This window comes from Peromyscus maniculatus, chromosome 21 (genome assembly GCF_049852395.1).
Source record: "Peromyscus maniculatus bairdii isolate BWxNUB_F1_BW_parent chromosome 21, HU_Pman_BW_mat_3.1, whole genome shotgun sequence".
Classification (NCBI taxonomy): domain Eukaryota; kingdom Metazoa; phylum Chordata; class Mammalia; order Rodentia; family Cricetidae; genus Peromyscus; species Peromyscus maniculatus.
This window is the reverse complement of record NC_134872.1, coordinates 23,610,436-23,630,457: the sequence shown is the minus strand read 5'-3', so window position 1 is coordinate 23,630,457 and position 20,022 is coordinate 23,610,436. Positions and strand designations below refer to the sequence as shown.

At 36.9% G+C, this 20,022-nt stretch overlaps 1 protein-coding gene across 6 annotated transcripts in view; it reads left to right on the top strand.

Annotated features, from left to right (window-relative positions):
• Ctnna3 (catenin alpha 3) overlaps nucleotides 1-20,022 on the top strand; it is a 1,515,753-nt gene that overhangs the window by 1,369,311 nt on the left and 126,420 nt on the right. For 3 of the 6 annotated variants that reach the window (XM_042266693.2, XM_042266694.2, XM_076557109.1), the window contains one exon: nucleotides 500-556. The exons of the other annotated variants lie outside the window; for them this stretch is intronic. In XM_042266693.2, coding sequence (XP_042122627.1) covers nucleotides 500-556 — 57 coding nt within the window. The remainder of the gene's footprint in view (nucleotides 1-499; nucleotides 557-20,022) is intronic. 6 annotated transcript variants of the gene reach the window in all.

Here is a 20,022-nt window from a genome sequence, read left to right as displayed (position 1 = left end):
ATTAAAGGAGTTAGTATTTTCCCTGGTAAACAGAAACCCTTCTTTAGACTTCTGTTTTCCCAATCATAATTCTTCTGTTTACATGGTCAGAGTCCTTCTGTTTAGGACATTGTCACCAACACTGCAGTTTTGGGGAACCCTTTTTGGACCTAAGGGGAAAAAAAAAAAACGGTTGAAAAGCAATCTAAGCAGTTATTTGCTGACTAGGTAAAATAGCAAATACTCCGTGAAAGGAAGTTAATATCATAAGAGCACTGAAGAGGCTGAGGCAGAAGGACCATGAGTTTAAGTTTACCCAGAGCTACATAGTGAGTCAGGCCGTCCTGGGCCATATGATGATACCAGTCTTTAAACAAGTGAAATTAAGAAATAAAGAAAAACTTGAAAAATGGTTATTATAAGCCAAATGTGAGTAATCATAGGTGGGAACACAGATTGAGGATACACAGAATAAAATGTTCAGCTGTTGAAGAGGTTCTATGGTCTTTTATCTTCACAGAGCAAAAGGAAAGCTACAGATAAATCCATTCACCACTTACACTTGTGGGGGCATCAGGTAGGTAGGCAGCAATATTTTCTGTGAGTTTTCTACCTCATAGCTTTAGAGTTGGTGGAAACTAGATTCTTCCAAAGTGGTATGCCCTTCCTCTGTCGGTAAACATTAGGACAGCTACAAATGTTAATGGTAAAGGATTATTAAACTACAATAACTTTGCATCTCAGCCTACATCATTCCATCTTCCACAAGCAGCATGTGATAGCAGCCGAGTATAAGTAAGTAATCCACAATAGCATCTTTGGAAGACCTCAGTTTATATTTTTTTTAATTAATATGGGTGAATATTCCAGGTTCTCTATTTATTATAAAATAATATACTCACTTTCTTTTTTCTTTTAAACTTTCTTACTTGAATTGAAATTCAATACAGTTCTTTAGATTTTATGAGTCACTACAAACAATTTTAGACAGAATAATTTAAAACACTGTATTCTCTCAATCCCCAACTTCTCATACTTGGTTGTTTAAAGAAATATTTCCTGAAATTTTGATCTAGGAAAGATTACTATTAAATATCTTAATATGCTCTCACTTTTAAATAATGAATCTTTATTAAAATGAATAAATTTTATCATGCTGGATTACTAGAAAGTTCTACATAAAAATTATATGTGGCAATTATTTAAATGCCTTTTCTTAATCCATTAATTTTTAAAATGATTAATAACAACACAAATTATAATTTTAATAGCATCAAAGGTGCTGGCTAGCAGTTAATATCACTTGATGCTTTTGAAGAGGACCCGTGTTCAGTGTCCAGCATCCACATTGAGTGGCTCACAGCTGCCTGTGATTCCAGTTTTAGGGTGTCTGACACCATATTCTGGCCTCTTTGAGCAGCAGCATGCTCTTTGAGTATGTCTTATATGTAGAAAGACATACACACACACTGTATATAGTATGTTTGAGAGTATATATATATATATATAATATATAAATGGAAAGGTTTCATATCTTTTTCATAGTCTATTTTTCTTGTGAAAAATTCTGATTACCAAATAATATTTTAGTCTGAGATAGGGTAGAATGTTCAGGATAATACTGTTAGCAATAATATAACTCCTGTGACATAGTCCAAATTTGTCTATTGTTACACTTAAAAATTGTTAGCATTTATAAATGCTGTTTTTATACATTCTTTTTTTTTTTTTTTTTTTTTTTTTGGTTTTTCGAGACAGGGTTTCTCTGTGTAGCTTTGCGCCTTTCCTGGGACTCACTTGGTAGCCCAGGCTGGCCTCGAACTCACAGAGATCCGCCTGCCTCTGCCTCCCGAGTGCTGGGATTAAAGGCGTGTGCCACCACCGCCCGGCTTGTTTTTATACATTCTTATCACCAAAATTAAAATTAAAGTCCATAAATTTGTATATGGAATCATTCATTATGACACTTGGGAATCAATTTAAGTGGTATTATATGATCTTAGAATGTGAAATCCTTGCTGACTAGTGAGCCAAGCGCTCTACCAAATTTTAGAGTAATTTCTCCTCATTGACGCAGTTACAGCATATTGCATAGAAAATAAAAACCTTTACAGAAAAATGCCCTTGTTTTATTGGGGTTTCAGGGAGTCCCAAGAAACTGAGCTTGGCCTCTGTCCCAGAAATCAAGGAAGGAGTTTTGTTCACAGTGGGCTCATACTTGGAAGGGCAGAGGTCAATGACTTGACCATCTGTTCTCAACATTCTCCCAGAAGTCTTGATATTATATGGGAAAAAAGAAACAAGAAGTCGGATCAAGGCTTTCTATAGGGGTATAACTGGGGCATCCTGGTCTGGTCGTGGGCTGGTAGATCATTACCTCAGGTATCATCTTGGGATTGTCACTGCAGAGCCACTTGGTACCAAGGACTCTATTAATTCAGTGACATTTTTGGTTGTAAGAGAAAATGATCCAGGGAAACTGAGATTTCAGGAAGGAAATAAATCTGTATAGAGTCATCAATAAAACTGAGGTAAGTGGGCCAGTAGCTAAGCTCCCCTTCCAATCCAACTATTGGACATCATCTATTTCTATGGCACTGGGGATAGAGCAGAACCCCATTACATGTGAGGGTGAGTTTTCATAATGCCAACAGTTATAGAGTATACTAGTCACTTCTCTTTCTGCTGAGACCAAATACCCAAGAAGTCATACTTAAGGGAAGAAGGATCAATTAATTAAAGTTTGGGGATGTACAACCCATCATGACATCCCTGGTCACATTGCATCTGAGTTACGAGAGAGCAAGGCATGCTGGTTGTTGGCTCATTCATTTTCTTCCTTTTTAAAATTAAATCCAGGACTCCATCCCATGTAATAGTTTTGTCCTCATTCAAGGTGTATCTCCCCAACTCAACCCAATCTCAAAACTCATAAATGTGTCTAGGTGTTTGTTTCCTGGATCATGCATTCTGTGATGTTGGCCACCAATATCAATCATTGCCAGTTTACCCCTTATTAAACTGACACTTAATAATACCACTTTTAAGTTATAAGTTTCTATTTTGTATTGATAGCTTTCCTTATGGCTGTGGCTAAATACCAGAAAAAAATGGCACTTCAGGAAAGAGGGTTTTAGTGAGGCTCATACTTTGATGCTACATTCTACCATGACATAGAAATCATAGCAACAAGAGCTTAGTGCAGCTGGTCCCATTGCATCTGCAGTCAGGGAATGGAAATAAATGAATGACTGTGCTCACATCACTGTATTGTTTTAGTGAAAAGTCCATCACAGAGATGCCCAGAGGATTGTTTCAATGGTGTCTCTAATTCCCAGTAACTTATCAAGTCTAGTCATTGCATACCCTTGTTTACACATGCTCATAGGCATGTCATCATATAAAATCAATTCAGTGAAACTCTCCATAGTCTTTAACAATTTCAAAACTATTCAAACGTTTAAGTAGAGTGTCTTTTGAGAATCAAGATGCCTCTTACCTGTGAGCCCCGTTAACTTAACAAAAGTGCATACTTCCAATGTGAAATGGTAGAGAGTAAATACTCCCATTCTTCAAGAGAGTAACAAGGAATGGGGCACAGAAGAGACAGATTGGACCAGAGCAAGACCAGAAGTCACCAAGTCAAATAACAAAATCTACAGCTCCATGTCCAGTGTCTCGGTCTCACAGTGGAATTATTGCAGCTCCAAAGGGCTTGACAGCACCATCGTTTCAGCTCTGCCACCTGAAAACTTATAACCTCTCTGTTGGGACAGTTTCACTTTCTACCTACAGCCTTTCTTGGTCATCATCTCATTGTCTGGTATGTGTAACACATGAGTGTATGTATTGAAATGTAAATGTAAGTCTCACCCTGCTCTACATTTGCCTGTCCTTAGAGCTCTTTGGAAGACCAAGACAACACAAGCCCCTGACCTTAATTTCTGGATCAATCTGCTTATAAAGCCAATAGCATGTGGACAACACTGTCAAATCCTGCTGCCACTTTGGGGAAAAGTGTGGCTTCCTTGGATTGTAGACACATTGGCCTTGGTGTGCTGACCTTGGACAAACATACTGCAATGCTGCTGGTTTGAGCTGGGAATGCCATGAGCTACATATTCAGTTTAGACTCTGCCATTTCAAATGAATTTTCATCTTACAAGATAGAACCATGGATGAAAGGGGAATAACTCTCACATCATTTTTCTTGTTGTCCCTGTACAGAGCACAGATTTTCTCTTTGATGGCCTCAATGTGGTTAGCAATTATAGATGCTATAGCCTCACTTTATCTGTGACTTTCATCTTGACCACACTCTTTTTCTTTACCAAACTGAACACTTTTCATATTGTTCTTCTCCATTCAGTAGGCATATAGCAGCCTGAAAGCCATCTGTCTCGAACTTTCCCACCAAGCATATTAATCCATTACTTTCAAGTTCAGTCTCACAAGTTATCATGACACAAGATCAGTGTAGTAGATTCTTGGTTAGAATATAGCTCAACAGACCTCTACCTTATCTCCCGTTAGTGTTGTTATCCCTATCTGATGACCTCATGGTCAATGCCTATATTATCCATCTCTGTCTTGAAATTCTGTTCTTCTAAACTCCCACCACAATGACCCATTGAGTTCTGCTTGGAATATCCTAAGGATCTAGGGATTTTCTAACCCAATTTCTAAACTCTCTCACAGTCCTCCTGCAAGCCAGTTGGCAGGGTCCAACAACCAGTTGCCAAGTTAATCACAGCAACAGTCCCATCCTTCAGTACCATTTTTCTGTGTTAGTTCCTTTTTCATCACCATAATCAAACATGTGAGGAAGGGATGCTATCTATAACCAGAAAAGCAAGATTGATGAATACTGGTGCTCTATTTGCCTTCCACTTCATATTCAGTCCAAGACCCTGTTCCATGGAATAGTGCTGTCCACATTTAGAGTGATTCTTTCAAACTCAACCTAATCTGTGAAGAAAATCCTTTATAGACACGCCCAGAGTTTTGTCTCATAGATATTTTTTGATCCTGTCAAAATGACAACTAATATTAATTAACTACTATACAGGGGGAAGTCTGAAATTCAGAAACAATCCTGTTCTCATCAGATAGAAAGATACTGTAAAATGTTGGTTTTCATTTTAAGTAGAAGGTAGAGCCATTGGAGAGCCTTGGTCCAGGAATGATATGATCTGTAATATTTTGTACATGACATTCTGAATACTGTGTTGAAAACAATATGAGTGTGATATAGGAAGAAGTAGGAGGTTACAAAGCCATAACTGTCATAGAGATGACAAATGATAGAGGTTCCCACTTATATTTTAGAAATAGAGGGTTTGGAAATTGTTGGCTGTGCATATATCATGATGTATGAACCACTCAGATTTTCTAAAGGATGGATTTTGGATATAAAACATGCAGAGAGATGAGTCATGAGCAATCTAAGATATTTGGGGGCTTATTACTGCAAAAATGTTCTAGCTATTTTTATTGTATGGAAAACATTGAGTTGAGCAGGTTAGAGATGATAGAATAAATAAATTAATTTTAAGTATAACCTGTTGAGTGGTCTTTTAGAAGAGCAAAAATAGGAGTCAACTAGGCAGATTTGAAATTTACAACCTAGAATAGAAATCATCCTCTGTGTATGGCTCTCTGTGATAAGATTACAACCTTCTAAACTTTACGGTTTTATCCATTACTCAGTGGCCATTTTCTTCCTCCAATTCAATTATAGCTGCAGGTCTGCTTTACTTACTTTTCCAGGTCTCATGGTCAACAATTTCTTTGTAGACACACTTGATAATTTCAATATTGGCTTTTTAGGCAGGCTACAATTGACAGCCTGCTTATATGGCCATGCTTCCCCTTGCCACAGAAGGCTTACAAAATGATAAGCAGCTAGATAGTTAATCCACCTCAATAGACATTACACTGTTCTAAGAATAATAACCAATAAATGTCATCTTATTATCAATTTGAAAAATAAATATAATGGCCCTTATTGGTAAGATATTTTGGGAAAGTGACTGATATTGTTTATACAGATATTAGTACTGTATTAATAGCCACAGGAAAACTCTATCAAAGAGCTTTCTATTGTCATTTAAAAATTTGCCACGTATATATGGAAAATGACCAAAACATAATCACCATGGACTACTCCATATGCATAGACACATATGCACACAGACTTAGACACCCTTATGTATTCATATATACATTCAAAATGAAAAACACCAAAAGGACAGTGATAACATATAATGGTCCTGTTACAAGCAAGGAAATAGATGCAATTCTGTGATGAAACCGTGTTTAAGAGGCATAGGGAGATTTCATACTAGAGTAAGATTCTGACATTAGAAACATAAACATATACACTATGATTCCAGTTTTCAATGTAATTTGAATGCACACATATCTAACAAGAATGTCAAGAATTGTAAATAAAATATTAGCTTTAAAATATCTATTGTATAAAAGAGTACTTTGTAAATTCACAAGTAGTATCAATGAGATAAACAACAGAGATATTAGATATAATAATAATATAAGAGAGTAACATGGAGAGAAAAATAAATCCATGCTATTATTTATAGTTGATGTATATTTTTATAGACAAAGATGAAGCAAATATACAAGAGGAGGAAATATTGTTTTTTTGCTTTTCTGGTTAAATTTACCAGCCTTTTAAAAAGTACATTGGGATCTACAGATGACTCAGTAGTTAAGATCACTGGATCACTGACTACTTTTTCACAGGACCTAGGATTGCTTCCCAGCATCCACATGGCAGCTCACAACAGTCTTTAACTCCAGTTGTATGGGATCTGACATCTTCTTTTGATTCCTTGAGCACACATGTGGTGTACATACATACATACATACACATACATACATACTTACATACATGTGCATGCAAAACACATATACACATAAAATATAAATAAAATTGAATAGAAAATTGTATGCCCTTCCTGAATATGGAAAAGGTATAGGTTAGTAAAGCCTTGTGTATGAAGAAAAATTATTTTCTGTCCTTTGATAGCAGCTTTTAATTCTCCAGCCAGACTGACTAAAATTACTTTTTACTAAAATTAAAAAGAGCACTATAAATAATTGACCTAACATCTTGAGGTTTAGATACAAATTATTGAGCCACTTTCCCTGATGATAAAGTAATACAGTTGCAAGAATCGATTTAGTGACCCTCTTTTCTGTCTGGTCCTGTGGGATGGAGTAGAACTCCCCATTGTAACTCTGTTGCTTATCATTACATTGAGAATGGCTGAAAGCAAGAGAAACATCAAGAATCAGACAAGCACACTAGAGAGTTCTGCCTTTACAATCTGGAGAGCCCCTGAGGTCAGTCTGAGCCAGGGTTCTACATCTTTGCACAAAGCACCTATGTGAGGAGAGACTTCTTACCAGTTGTCTTGTTGACAGAGCTGTATAATGTTGGCCTGCATATTGCATGGTATATTGAGCAGGAACTCTGGTCTCTACTCAGTGGATGACAGGGAATATTTAGCACTGATAATTGACAAAGACATCCCATGGGACTGCTAACTGAATTAGGTTGTATTGTGCAGATGCTGGTGGCTAGTTAAGTTTTTTGGTGATGAGGTTTTTAACTTTCCTTTTATTTTTGCTTTTTGTGAATGTGTTTTACATACTCCCATTTGTAAAACAGAATGATTTGCAAACATATCGTGTATTCTACTACAAAAATTTACAAAAAAATAGAAAACATTGTTCACAGCCTGTGAAATCCCCTGCTTGAGAACCTTAGGCGAAAAATAATTCTCTCTCATCTTTTACTTTGAAAATGTTCCCAATTACCATAGATTTTGTTTGTGCGGTGTTTGTACATAGGCTGTGTTTGAAATGGTGTTCATCTTTCTGAAAGCTTGCTCCAAGTAGCTTGGAGTTTTACTTTTGAGAGCCTAACTAATTGAAGACTTAGTTTTATTTCCCTTTTGTGCTCATCTATAGACACAGCTTCATCTGTATCCCATCTCAGTCTAAGTTAAAACTCTCATATCAGATGCTGCCTCTTCAGCAGAGGTTCTCATTTCCAGTCCCAAATGGGATTTTACTTGAGGAACTCTTGTCTGCTGCTAAGTACCGTTCTGGTCCAGATGTCTGCCTCTCTGAATTCACGTCCAGAAGACAGGAAGAATTATGTTTTGTTTATTTAATTTTCTCGTGCGCTCTGGCCATATGGACAAATTTAGAGTACTGTTGTAGCTGTTGCTGTAGGTTTTTCTATTAACCCAGTATTTTTATTGTGTTCCGTATCCACAAAGGGATTTTTTTAAGTGTTTGAATCTCAGGCAGTAACTATGCCAGATTTTGATGTAGATACAGTTATTTTCCCATATTTCTGTGAGATAGATTTCAAGAACACCATTGAATACATAGCTTTACAGAAGTTCATAACTCCTGTCTAAAATGACATCATAGTGGCATGCTTGTCACATGCATCCTGTATTCACTTTAATTTGTTTCTAAATAATTAGTAACATAATGACTAAAAATGCCGTAGTCAATTTTCTATAGCTCAGGTAGTTATGAGACGAGAAAAAGAACCTGTGCATTTCAATGAAGATGTACTTATTTCTAAATATTTTTAACCATAGTTGGTTGAATCTGCCCATATGGAACTCAAGGAATATGGAGAGCAGATTTTTTTTGCATCTAGAATAACTTCACAGAAGTATAAATAATGGATTGAAGTACCCACACTCCACATAAAGAGAGAAATCCTTTAACTGAAATGTAATGCAGAAAGAAGTAAAATTTAGACTGTATCAAGCCTTGTGACATTTCTTTGAACTATTGATAGCATGAGTTGTTTATTGATAAGCATAAGTATAAAAATATGCTGTGTAACTCAGCACTTAAGTTTTCATCTGTGAGAACTGCTTGAGTTATCAGTATAGCACATAAAATACATAGCTGTCTAGAGACTCCCTTGTCCCCTTTCATTTATCCTCAGATATTAAAGCAAAGCATCATAGAAGAAGCTGTCTAATATAATTCCATGCTATAAATACAGTGGATACTCACAGTGTTGCATCATTAACTCATTATGCAAACAAGTCTTAATATTTTCAGGGTATGTTTGAAGCATACTTCATTCAAATGAATGAGTAGTGAATGGTTCAGTTACACCCACAAATACCAACTGCCAGGTTCTACCCCGTGCCTTCCCAGTTAATATATACCTCTTTTCCTGCCTCTTTATCTATCCGATTTCTCCTCATCATTTCTACTTATGATTTATTTCTCCTTAGCATAAGCATGTTGTTAGTAATCTTGAATAAGAATGAAAAATTCACATTTCACAATTAATATTTAATTTTTGTTTGGCAATCCTTTTGGGTGTTTTTTTTTATTGTTAGTTTTGAGATATTCTAACGCTAACTCTTTCCTAATGTAATCAATACTTGCTTGAAGGATTCTTTGCAATTCTTCTAGTATAACTATGTATTTTCTCACTTTTTATTTTTTTTTATTTTCTCACTTTTAAAAAGAAATTTTTGCTATTTAATTTTAAATTTACAGTCATGAGTATTATATATCTGACCATGATCATCAAATATTTAATTTTTAATTAACATTTCTTAGATGGTTTCACACATGTGGCCATGCATGTGAGGGTGACATGCTCATAGAAGGGTGAGCACTCTCACCCTTATAACCTCCTCTGTCTCTCTACCTTCCAGTTCACCAGACTTTTCACAAAGCTCCCTCACACATTCATATCTAATCATTTGTGTGTGTGTGTGTGTGTGTGTGTGTGTGTGTGTGTGTGTGTGTGTGTCACTGAGTTCCACCAAGGCCATCTGTGTGACCATGGCTTTGGAACTAGCCATTGGAACTAGCCTAGTGGCCTCAGCAATGGGTACACAACTAAAAGCCTCCTCCTCATAAAAAACAAACAAACAAACAAAAAACCACTATTAATAGCCAATGCCCACCATTAAAGAGCAGGGATCTATAAGGCCCTCCCCCCTTCCATAATTGATTGTTGATAGAGCCAGTCTTGTGTGGGCCCAGTGTATATTGTATCCACTCTGATTTGTTTTATGGGAAAATCTAAGGCTTGTAGCTTATGTTGCTTTGTTGTAAATACTAGAAGCCACATTTTTCTCTATATTCTACATCCTTGATAAAATCAGAGAGGCTGAAATTTTATTTCCATTCTCATATTGTGACTCTCTATGTTGCTCCTAAATACACTTTAACAGATTTTGCCAAATACACAAATGATAGACATAGAGATCCTAAAGGTATTTATAATATTAGGTTGTCCTGATGGAATCTTTCTTTATTATTAAATTTTTTTTCTTTCCTTTTACATACCAACCCCTGTTCCACCTCCCTCCCCTTCTCCCACTCTCCTGCACATACCCCCATCATACCCCCATTCCATTCTCATAGATGGTAAAGGCCACCCTTGAATAGTCTACACAGGCTGGCATACCAAGTTGGGGCCGGACCTAGCCCCTCCTCCCTGCATCAAGGCTGAGTAAGGCATTACACTATAGGGAATGGGCTCTAAAAAGCCAGCTCGTGCATCCAGAATAAGTCCTGGTCCCTTTTCCACTGAAAGGGGGTCAGAACCATGAAAAAACACAAAGATAGCTGACCCAAGCTAGTGGGAGTTCAAGGACTCTGAACTGACAGCTGGGGAGCCTGCATGGACAAAACTAGGCCCTCTGAATGTTAGTAAAAATTGTGTGGTTTGATGTGTTTGTGGGTCCTCTGATGATATCTTACAGTCAAATATTAATATCAAGTGAAATGTATAGGACAATGAGAACAGAAACATAGGGATAAAGAAAAATAGCTACAGAGGTAGTCTCAACACAATGTGTATGAAGTTCATGAATGATTTCAAAATTTTTAGTATACGAAAGCACTTTGTATATCAAGCTATCTGTGTATTATTTCTCCTGAAGTTGTACATAAAATGTTTTTACATTAAAAAAGGACAAAATACTATAGAATTGTATTACATGAAATATATAGAATATACAAATTCACAGAGACAGAAAGATTAGATGTTATCTCAAGATGGAGAAGAAAGGAATATAGAGCAATGATTTCCTAAGTAGAGAATCTCTGTTTTGTGTGATGGGTAAGACCCACAAATAGACAGTGGTATCATGACATAATATCACGAATGTAATAAATCAATACAATTAATGCAATTAATGAATATCATATCATTTTTGAATGAATACTGTGAATGTAATCAATGAATACCACAAATATAATTAATATCATGAGCGTAATTAATGAACATCATGAGTGTAATTAAAGAATAAATAAAAAATAAAAATAAATAAAAAAAGAAAGCAGTTTGACAGGTGGCTGTGGCACATGCCTTTAATACCAGCACTCAGGAGGCAGAGCCAGGCAGATCTCTGTGAGTTCAAGGCCAGTCTGGTCTACAGAGCGAGATCCATGACAGGCATCAAAACTACACAGAGAAACCCTGTCTCGAAAAACCAGAGAGAGATAGAGAGAGAGAGAGGGAGGGAGAGAGAGAGAGAGAGAGAGAGAGAGAGAGAGAGAGAGAGAGAGAGAGAAAGCAGTTTGATTATAATTTGCTTAAATTTCAAAATATGGAAATGTGCACTAACTGTGGATGTTAGATTACAAGTGAATAGAGGCACTGATAATTACTGGGTTAGGGTAGTCACAAAGAAACAATCTTTATGTAATTTCCGCAATAGCATAAAACCATTTTATGCTACGTTTTAAAACTCATAACTTTGCCAGGTGGTGGTAGTGGTACATGGCTTTAATCCCAGGACTCAGGAGGCAGAGGCAGGCAGATCTCTGTGAGTTCTAGGCCAACCTGGTCTACTGCGTAAGTTCCAGGCCAGGCTCCCAGCTGCACAGACAAACCCTGTCTTAAAAAACCCCAAAACAAAAACAAATAAATAAAACAAAACAGAAAAAACCTACAACTTGATAAGTAGGTGGTATTCCATACAAATTTTTAGATACCTCATAATCTATATGTACTTGGAGATAATATATGACACATAATCTTAAAAGATAGATGTTAATGTTCACAAGTATTGTGCCTAATTTTAAATAAAATGATGATTGCATTTATATTATCTTTTTCCATTCTTGAATATTAAACTATACCAACATGTACATACATATTTGAATGCTATTTATTGGCAGGTATGCCATCAGTATTTGAAATGACACATTGTTTCCTCAAAATACTGATACATAGTATTATGAAAAAGATTGAAAGATTCAAATTCCCTTGCACTGTGGGAAAATATGTTAATATATTTATGTCCATTTATTCATTCAGTGCACTTATACATTTTATGTGGTTATATTCATTTTAAAAAGAAATTGTAAAAACACAAAAATATGCTTAGAAATAGTAGTCATATAAGTCTTTTTATGCCTATTTTAGTGGGACACTGTTTATAGAGTTTTTCATGGCTTAAATGATTAAAGGGTTCAGTGGAATCTGCTTCCAAATTATATTCCATGCTTCCTTACTTGAATAGCTGGAAACCCTGAATATATAAACTGTGCATTTCCTGCACTGGATTAATTGCAAGCTCGTTGCCTGCATGGGTAGTAGTAGCATGTGACTTTGTGCAGTAGGCATCATTGAATGCTGGCTGAGTGCATTGAAGGTAATTCATGGTCACAACTCTGATCAAACACTGTACTGTGCTGTAATAGAGGGATGGGTGGGGGCTGGCTGGTAGAAGCAGGAAAGCTCATGTGTAAACTTGCAGACCTCCAGTATCTTACAGTCTGTCTCCTGTTTTATTTTCTGTCCTTGTGCTCAGACTAACACGCCTCTTGTCTACTTCCAACCAATTTACTGTAAACTGGGGCATGAAATTCAGGTAACTAAGTTTATGTGCGGAGTGGAAGAGAATAAGATTGGAGTTACATACTGTAATGAGTGGGTTTCTAGAGCTTGTTTGAATTGCATACAGTCTTCCCAATATTTATTTATTGAATTGCTCAAAAATTTATATACTGTCTGCTTGCATAGCACAAGAGACTATGAGCACCCTGCAATAATGATTTAGGGAAGCTCAATGCAATTGTATTTAAATTAGTTTAAATCTTTACAGCAGCTAGTGTTCAAAGAATTAAATGTGCAGGCATTTAGATGTGTTGTAGTTATAGTATTTTTATGTACATTTCTGTTGTGTATTAAATAAAAGTAAATAATGTATATGGATGTTATAAAATTTCTAGAATAGTTCTAGGCTCTTTGCAGAGTAAACATTGTATCCTGCACAAAGGCCATATTCTATTCTTGGCTAGCCAGGATTCATCTACCACTTGGAGGTCATTTTACAGAGGGGTCTGAGACATATGTGGTAACTCTGAAGGAGCCCCTTGATTATTTCGATAAGATACTTTTGAAGAAGAGTCCAGAAAATGAATAACTGTAACAAAGGAAAAAGTGAAATAAAAAGAACAGTTAACAGCATCTGCTGATTGTTTACATGGGATGAAAATCATCTTGTGGAAAACAGATGACATCCCCTCCTCTCTGTTCTCCAGTGCCGAGTCCAGGCTGTCCAATAGCGAGAAAGGAGAGGAGGCGTGAAGAATTGTCTAATAGCTAGCAATTGCCAAAACTGTAACAGAGTGCCTCAGAAAGTTGTGCATGCCTGTTATTGAAAGAGATAAGAAAAAGATAAAAAAATAGTGAGATGAAGTAAGAAAGATATAGATAGCTCAACAACAGCCTTAGAGGCTGGTCAGATCTGATGAGGTCATTGTTGTACTGAGGCTGTCTGGACCTCACTTTGTTGGGAAGAAAAATACAGTCAGTATTCCTGTTTCCCCAAAGAAACTTCTCAGGGCTTTAGTGACCGTCTCATGCCAACTAAAGTCACCAAGACTGTAACACATATAATATAGTATACATTTAAGAGTACTATTTGTCGGGATATATTCTTCCTGTCATGAAAATCGATTTTGGAAGATGATATATAATAGGTCCACTGTTTGGGGTTTTTCTGAATCACTTCAAAGTAATTTGAAACATTGTAGCAGTCCATATCTTAATATTATTATAGTCAAGTCCAAACATTATGGATAGCCTCATACTGAATAAACTTAACAACCATCTCCTAAAGTTATGTGATAACCAGTCTGTGTTCAGTCTCTCTGTCTGTAGCCCAAATGTGTTTTGTGGATTTTATACTTTCCTGAAAGTTAGATACAAACTGTCCTCACATATAATTATTTTATATGAAGTAAAATACTTGAGTATTTGAGAGGCCATTTTTTAAATAGAGAGTCATTTACACTTGACCTTTATGGTCATAATTTCCATTTTTGTGACATGTATATTACCATAGTTTAAATTGCTTATTTTTATTAATAAAATTCTAATTCTGTGTTTCTTGGATAGGAGACTATAAAGTCATGTGATGTACCTAGGAATTAACTATTCATTAAAAAGTTTATAGTTGAGGAAAACAGAAAAGTAGTAAAAACAGAATTGGTAATATGTGAAATTAAATATCACATATTCTCCTATCCTGCTTACTAATAGTTTAAGACTATTTACCTTCTCTGGGACATACAGTTCCTTAATTGTATAGTGTGTGAAATATGTAAGGGTGCACTAGGGGTAATGAGATGAATATAACAACTTAGTATTTCTGTAGTCTTTGTGACTATGGGACTCATTTGCTAAGTCCTACTTTGGGTTGTGCCTTGGTTCTGTGAGTTGGGACAAGTAAATAGTGTGCCCTCCATTCCTTCAAGAGTTTTTTCAAAGTCTTTTAGGCTAGTTCAAATATTCTGTGTTTTGTTGGTAAGCACCACTTACCAAAGACCTTCAAACTTCCAGTTCTATTGTATATATGCATGCACATACCTTTCATCCAAACACAATTCATATGTGAGTTTATTATTGCTCAGTACACTGAAGTTTAGAATGGTTAAGTTTCTTGCTATATGACTCACACTTGTCAGCATTTAAAGTAGAGTGAAGATCTATATGAAAATTCATACTTTTTTCCTATTATGCCATCTCCTCCTTACCTTTCATTTTTAAAGGATTATTTATTTATTTACTATTTCTTTATTTGTTAGTTAGTTTGTGTATCTGTTTGGGGAGATGTACACATTTGTATGTGTATGAGGGTGCCATAAGAGGGCATAGAATGCTTTGGAGCTGGAATAATAGGCTTTTGGGGGCATCTGGTGTTACAAGTGTATGCTGGGATCTGAATTCTAGTAGCCTTGATTCTACAGCAAGCACACTAACTAATACAGTCTCCTCAGCTCTTTCCTTACCTTCCTGCAGGTATAATAAAATCATTCAACAGATCAACATTTTATGCAGAAATGATGAGTATAATGAAGATTAGAATATCCAGGTAGACAGGAAAAAAGCATCAGAGACACAAGTTAGAAATCCTCCTAGGTGTAGAAGTTTGACATTAGAGTATAGTGTAAGCCACAAAGAAAAGTACATGACCCATACATGTAATATCATGAATGTATTATTTTTTGAGGTCTTGTATTGTTATTTTCAACTATTAGAAAATAAAGTCATGTTATGCATTTGGGCTGGACTACCACTGAGCTATTTCTCCAGCATTCCATATTTTCTATATTTGTTTTGATTTAAAAACAGGGTCTTACTAAGTAAGCTAACTGATTTTGAACTTATTCTATAGCCTAGGATAGCCTTAGACTTCTGGTCCTCCTTTCTTGGTCTGTCAAGTGGCTGGGATTATGGCTTATTCCACCAGAACAAGCTAGCTTATAGATAGTCTTATTAATAACTCCCAAATTAAAGTTATTTATTATCAATTATGCTCCTATTTTCAGAGAACTTATATTCTAGGCAAGAGTATCAAAAATCAAAACAATAAAAAGTAGGTTGTCACTACTGGTTTTTTTTTTTTCCTTTATTTTATTTTACAATACCATTCAGTTCTACATATCAGCCACGGATTCCCTTGTTCTCCCCCCTCCCGCCCCTCTCCCCCCAACTCACCCCTCATTCCCACCTCCTCCCGGGCAAAGCCTCCTCTGAGGACCGAGACCAACCTGGTAGACTCAGTCCAGGCAGGTCCAGTCCCCTCCTCCCAGACTGAGCCAAGCGTCCCTGCATAAGCCCCAGGTTTCAAACAGCCAACTCATGCAATGAGCACAGGACCCGGTATCACTGCCTAGATGCCTCCCAAACAGACCAAGCCAATCAACCGTCTCACCCATTCAGAGGGCCTGATCCAGTTGGGGGCCCCTCAGCCCTTGGTTCATAGTTCATGTGTTTCCACTCGTCTGGCCATTTGTCCCTGTGCCTTATCCAACCTTGGTTTCAACAATTCTCCCTCATATAAACCCTCCAAGTGGGAGTAATGAAGGGCGAGGATCAAGGGAAAGAGAGCCTGTGGGAGAGGGAGATCCCAGCTGGATCAAGAACAGAGAGGGAGAACAAGGAATAGGAGACCACGGTAAATGAAGACCACATGAGAAAAGGAAGAAACAAAGTGCTAGAGAGGCCCACAGAAATCCACAGGGATGGCCCTACAATAGACTGCTGGCAATGGTCAAGAGGCAGCCGGAACTGACCTACTCTGGTGATGGGATGGCCAAGCACCCTAGTGGTCATGCTAGAAACCCCATCCAACGACTGAGGGATCTGAATGCAGAGATCCATGGCTGGGTCCCCCGGGTGGAGCTCTGGGAGCCTAATTAGCAAGAAAGAGGAGGGTTGTCACTATTGTTAATGGTGGTTCTGTTGTCAAAGAATAGGCTTTAGGAAATTTATTTTTGTGTTCATTAATGATTAGACAATAACAAAAAACACTGTAAATGTCTATAAACAATGAATTGGTAAGGCATTCTAAATTCTACATAGGGCGGAACCTAAAGAAAGTGTTATTTACTCTTCACAATAGGCCTAGAAAGATGATAAAACTTAGCCCAATAAAGATGAAGAGAAGGGAATAAAAATAATAAATGGATGTACCACAAGGTGTTTATATGAAGCAAGTAGCATTGCTTAGCTGGAGGGTACAGAGTGTGAAAGTAAGAAAGAAAAAGATGAGACAAAGATTCCTACTAATTGCCCTGTGACACTCCAGTTTCATATCTATTTATATATGCAAAAGAAATGCAAGAATATGTGTAGCTAAAGAAGGAACTAAGATTACTCACTGCCCATAAAAGGCACAAATGGAATATCTTCAAAATGCAGAGAAAAACAAAACAAATGATACCTGCCTACACAGTGCAGTGCCTGCCTCTCCAAACTGTGGAATACCGCCCAGTTTATCCAGTGCAATGCCATCCTGTTCCCACAATGGAGCTCAGTCCTGTTTGCACAGTGGAGTACTATCCTTTTTATACCATAGAGCACCATCCAATTTACACCATAGAGCACCATCCTAGCCTATTTACACAGTGGAATAGTGAAGTACCTGACAGTTTATACAGTGGAATGCCATTCAGTTTATAGTGAAGCACCATCCTGTTTACAAAATGGAGAGCTGTTCTGTTTACACTGTGAAGCACCTGCCTGTTTATGTAGGACAGTGGAATACTATCCAGTTTATCCAGTTTACACAGTAGAGTACTGTCCAGTTTACACAGTAGGTAGAGTACCACCCTATTTACACAGTGAAATACAATCCTGTTTACAAAGTGGAGCATTGTCCTGTGTACACAGTGGAGTACCATCCATGCATGTCAGCAAGCAGAACATAAATGTGTGCATCACTTAAGTTGCAGGTCAGATATGAGTGCTCAGCTTGCAACAGCAACTACAAGAGTTTGTGGATTATGATTGTTTATCTATGGGTTCAGAAATCCAATTACTGCTTATCTTTCTAGGAGATCATTAGATAAAGACATTTAAAGGATTAGAGTATACTAATGATATATTTTATTTGATTCTATTGCTAGGAACATAGATTTTTCTCAAATTGTAAAAATAATTCTAGAGAAATAGTTACCCCACAGAAGAGCATCCCAACTGGTTATCTGATATCAAATGCTCAGTGCTGAAACACACATAAAAGTAACATTGTATAGACTGAGCAGGCTATATATATATGTGTGTGTATCTATATCTATATGTATATATATATACATATATATATCAACTGTAGTGGGTAGCCAAATAAATATCTTGTGTATTGTCACAATTTTGAAGTCATCGTTCTTCACCATACATTTGCTTATAGACTGTTTACCTTATTTACGTGAAGCCTTAGTCCTTAGGTTATTTCGGTAGATAAGATTTATAGATTTATAGTCGCCTATGCCTGTCATCTCTATAGTTACGTTAGTTAGGTTATCCAGATTTACAGATACATAGGTCAGATGGACAGGTAATCTTCAAACACTTCATAGACCTAGAGAATATGGCATTTAAATAACTTAGAATTCTGTTGACGTGAGGCACAATTGCTCCTGGCTGCACCAATTGATCCCGAGAGAATGTTGGGCTTCTAAGACATTTCTATTTGGAAGTTTGTCTTTTTGGCACAAAATGGCCTCCGGGGCAAAGAACTGCCCTTGCCTTGATGGCTGACAGTACAAATGCAATACTGTCCTTTCTGGACAAGCGGGACACAAGGAAAGCGACCACTGTACTCTGCCAAGACAGGGTAAGATGGTCTTTCAGAAATCCTGCTTCTGAAAATGGTCTGTCAGATACTCTAGGCCTGTAGCCAATTTGAATGCACCAACAATGCTGAGAAACATTAGGTGACTGTCCAGGCTGCCAGCTGTCTTGGTCTACTCTTGCAAGATTCCCGAAGTTGCTTGCATCTGTCTACCATTTCTCAGGTACCATTATGTTCCTTCTCAGGTCTTTGATGGGATTGAAGACTAGCAGTTATAGTTACAACTTAGTATATATAATATCTTAGATAGAACATATTAAGTATTAGATTCAGGTTCTTTAGGATAGGACACCTTTGAATGATCTTTATAACATGCCGTTTACCTATGCTCTATACTTCTCTGGATTTTAGTATGTGTTTCTTGCTTGATATTGTTTGCATTGGTTGTAGTTACATCTTATCTAGGTCATTATCCCTCATTATTTCTGGACAGTATTTGATAACCATTCCTTTGTATATAGTCTTGTATTAGTTTAGAACCTTCTTATTTAGACAAAAAGGGGGAGATGTAGTGGGTAGCCATTCCAGCTTGGATCTGGAAGCTCCAACCCCCATTGAGACTCTGGCAACTGTCACGCCTACGAGGCGGGGCGAGGGGAGGTGCTGGAAACCTGAGAGCTGGATGGGCAAGTGCTCGCTCTGGGCGCGCTCTCTGCGCCTGGACCCTGGATGGTGGAGATTGATTGTGCAGAGCTCCAGAGAACACCGCTGGATTGTGATACGCCTTCCCCAGACCCCCGCGACCTATCCATTCCTTCATTTGTAAGTCATCCACTAAATAAATCTTCCTTTTAACTACGTGGAGTGGCCTTTATAATTTTCCCCAATAATCAACAATTAATAAAAAAGAAGCTACTAATTTTGAAAGAGCACAGAAGGGTATATGCAATGTTGTGAAGGGAGGAAAGGGAAAGGGGAATTGTTGTAATTATAATTTCAAAACATAAAATAAATAATTAAAAATAGTTTCAATGATATATTTATGGCCTAAAAATTTTCCTGTTTTATTTTCTTATTACATAAATGGTAAGAATTATAATTGAATTGTTTATTTCAATGAAGTAAACATTCAAATGGAAGAAGAAATTAATGCCAGAAAGTAGAGATGGAAATACATAGGATGAGATGGACACACAATGAAATGTAACAGATGATGTGAACATGATTTGTCCTTAGCAGAACAGAATAATAAAGAAAAGCCAGGGTTGCATTCCATGAGATTTCTAGCCTGTATGGAACACTTACTTTGAGAAACATCAATCAAATGTGTAGATTTGTTTGGCTAGATTTGGTTTTCTTTACTCTGTGATTAAATATTTCTAGAAATGTAGGCACTCAGCACAGTTTAGGAAGGAAGGAA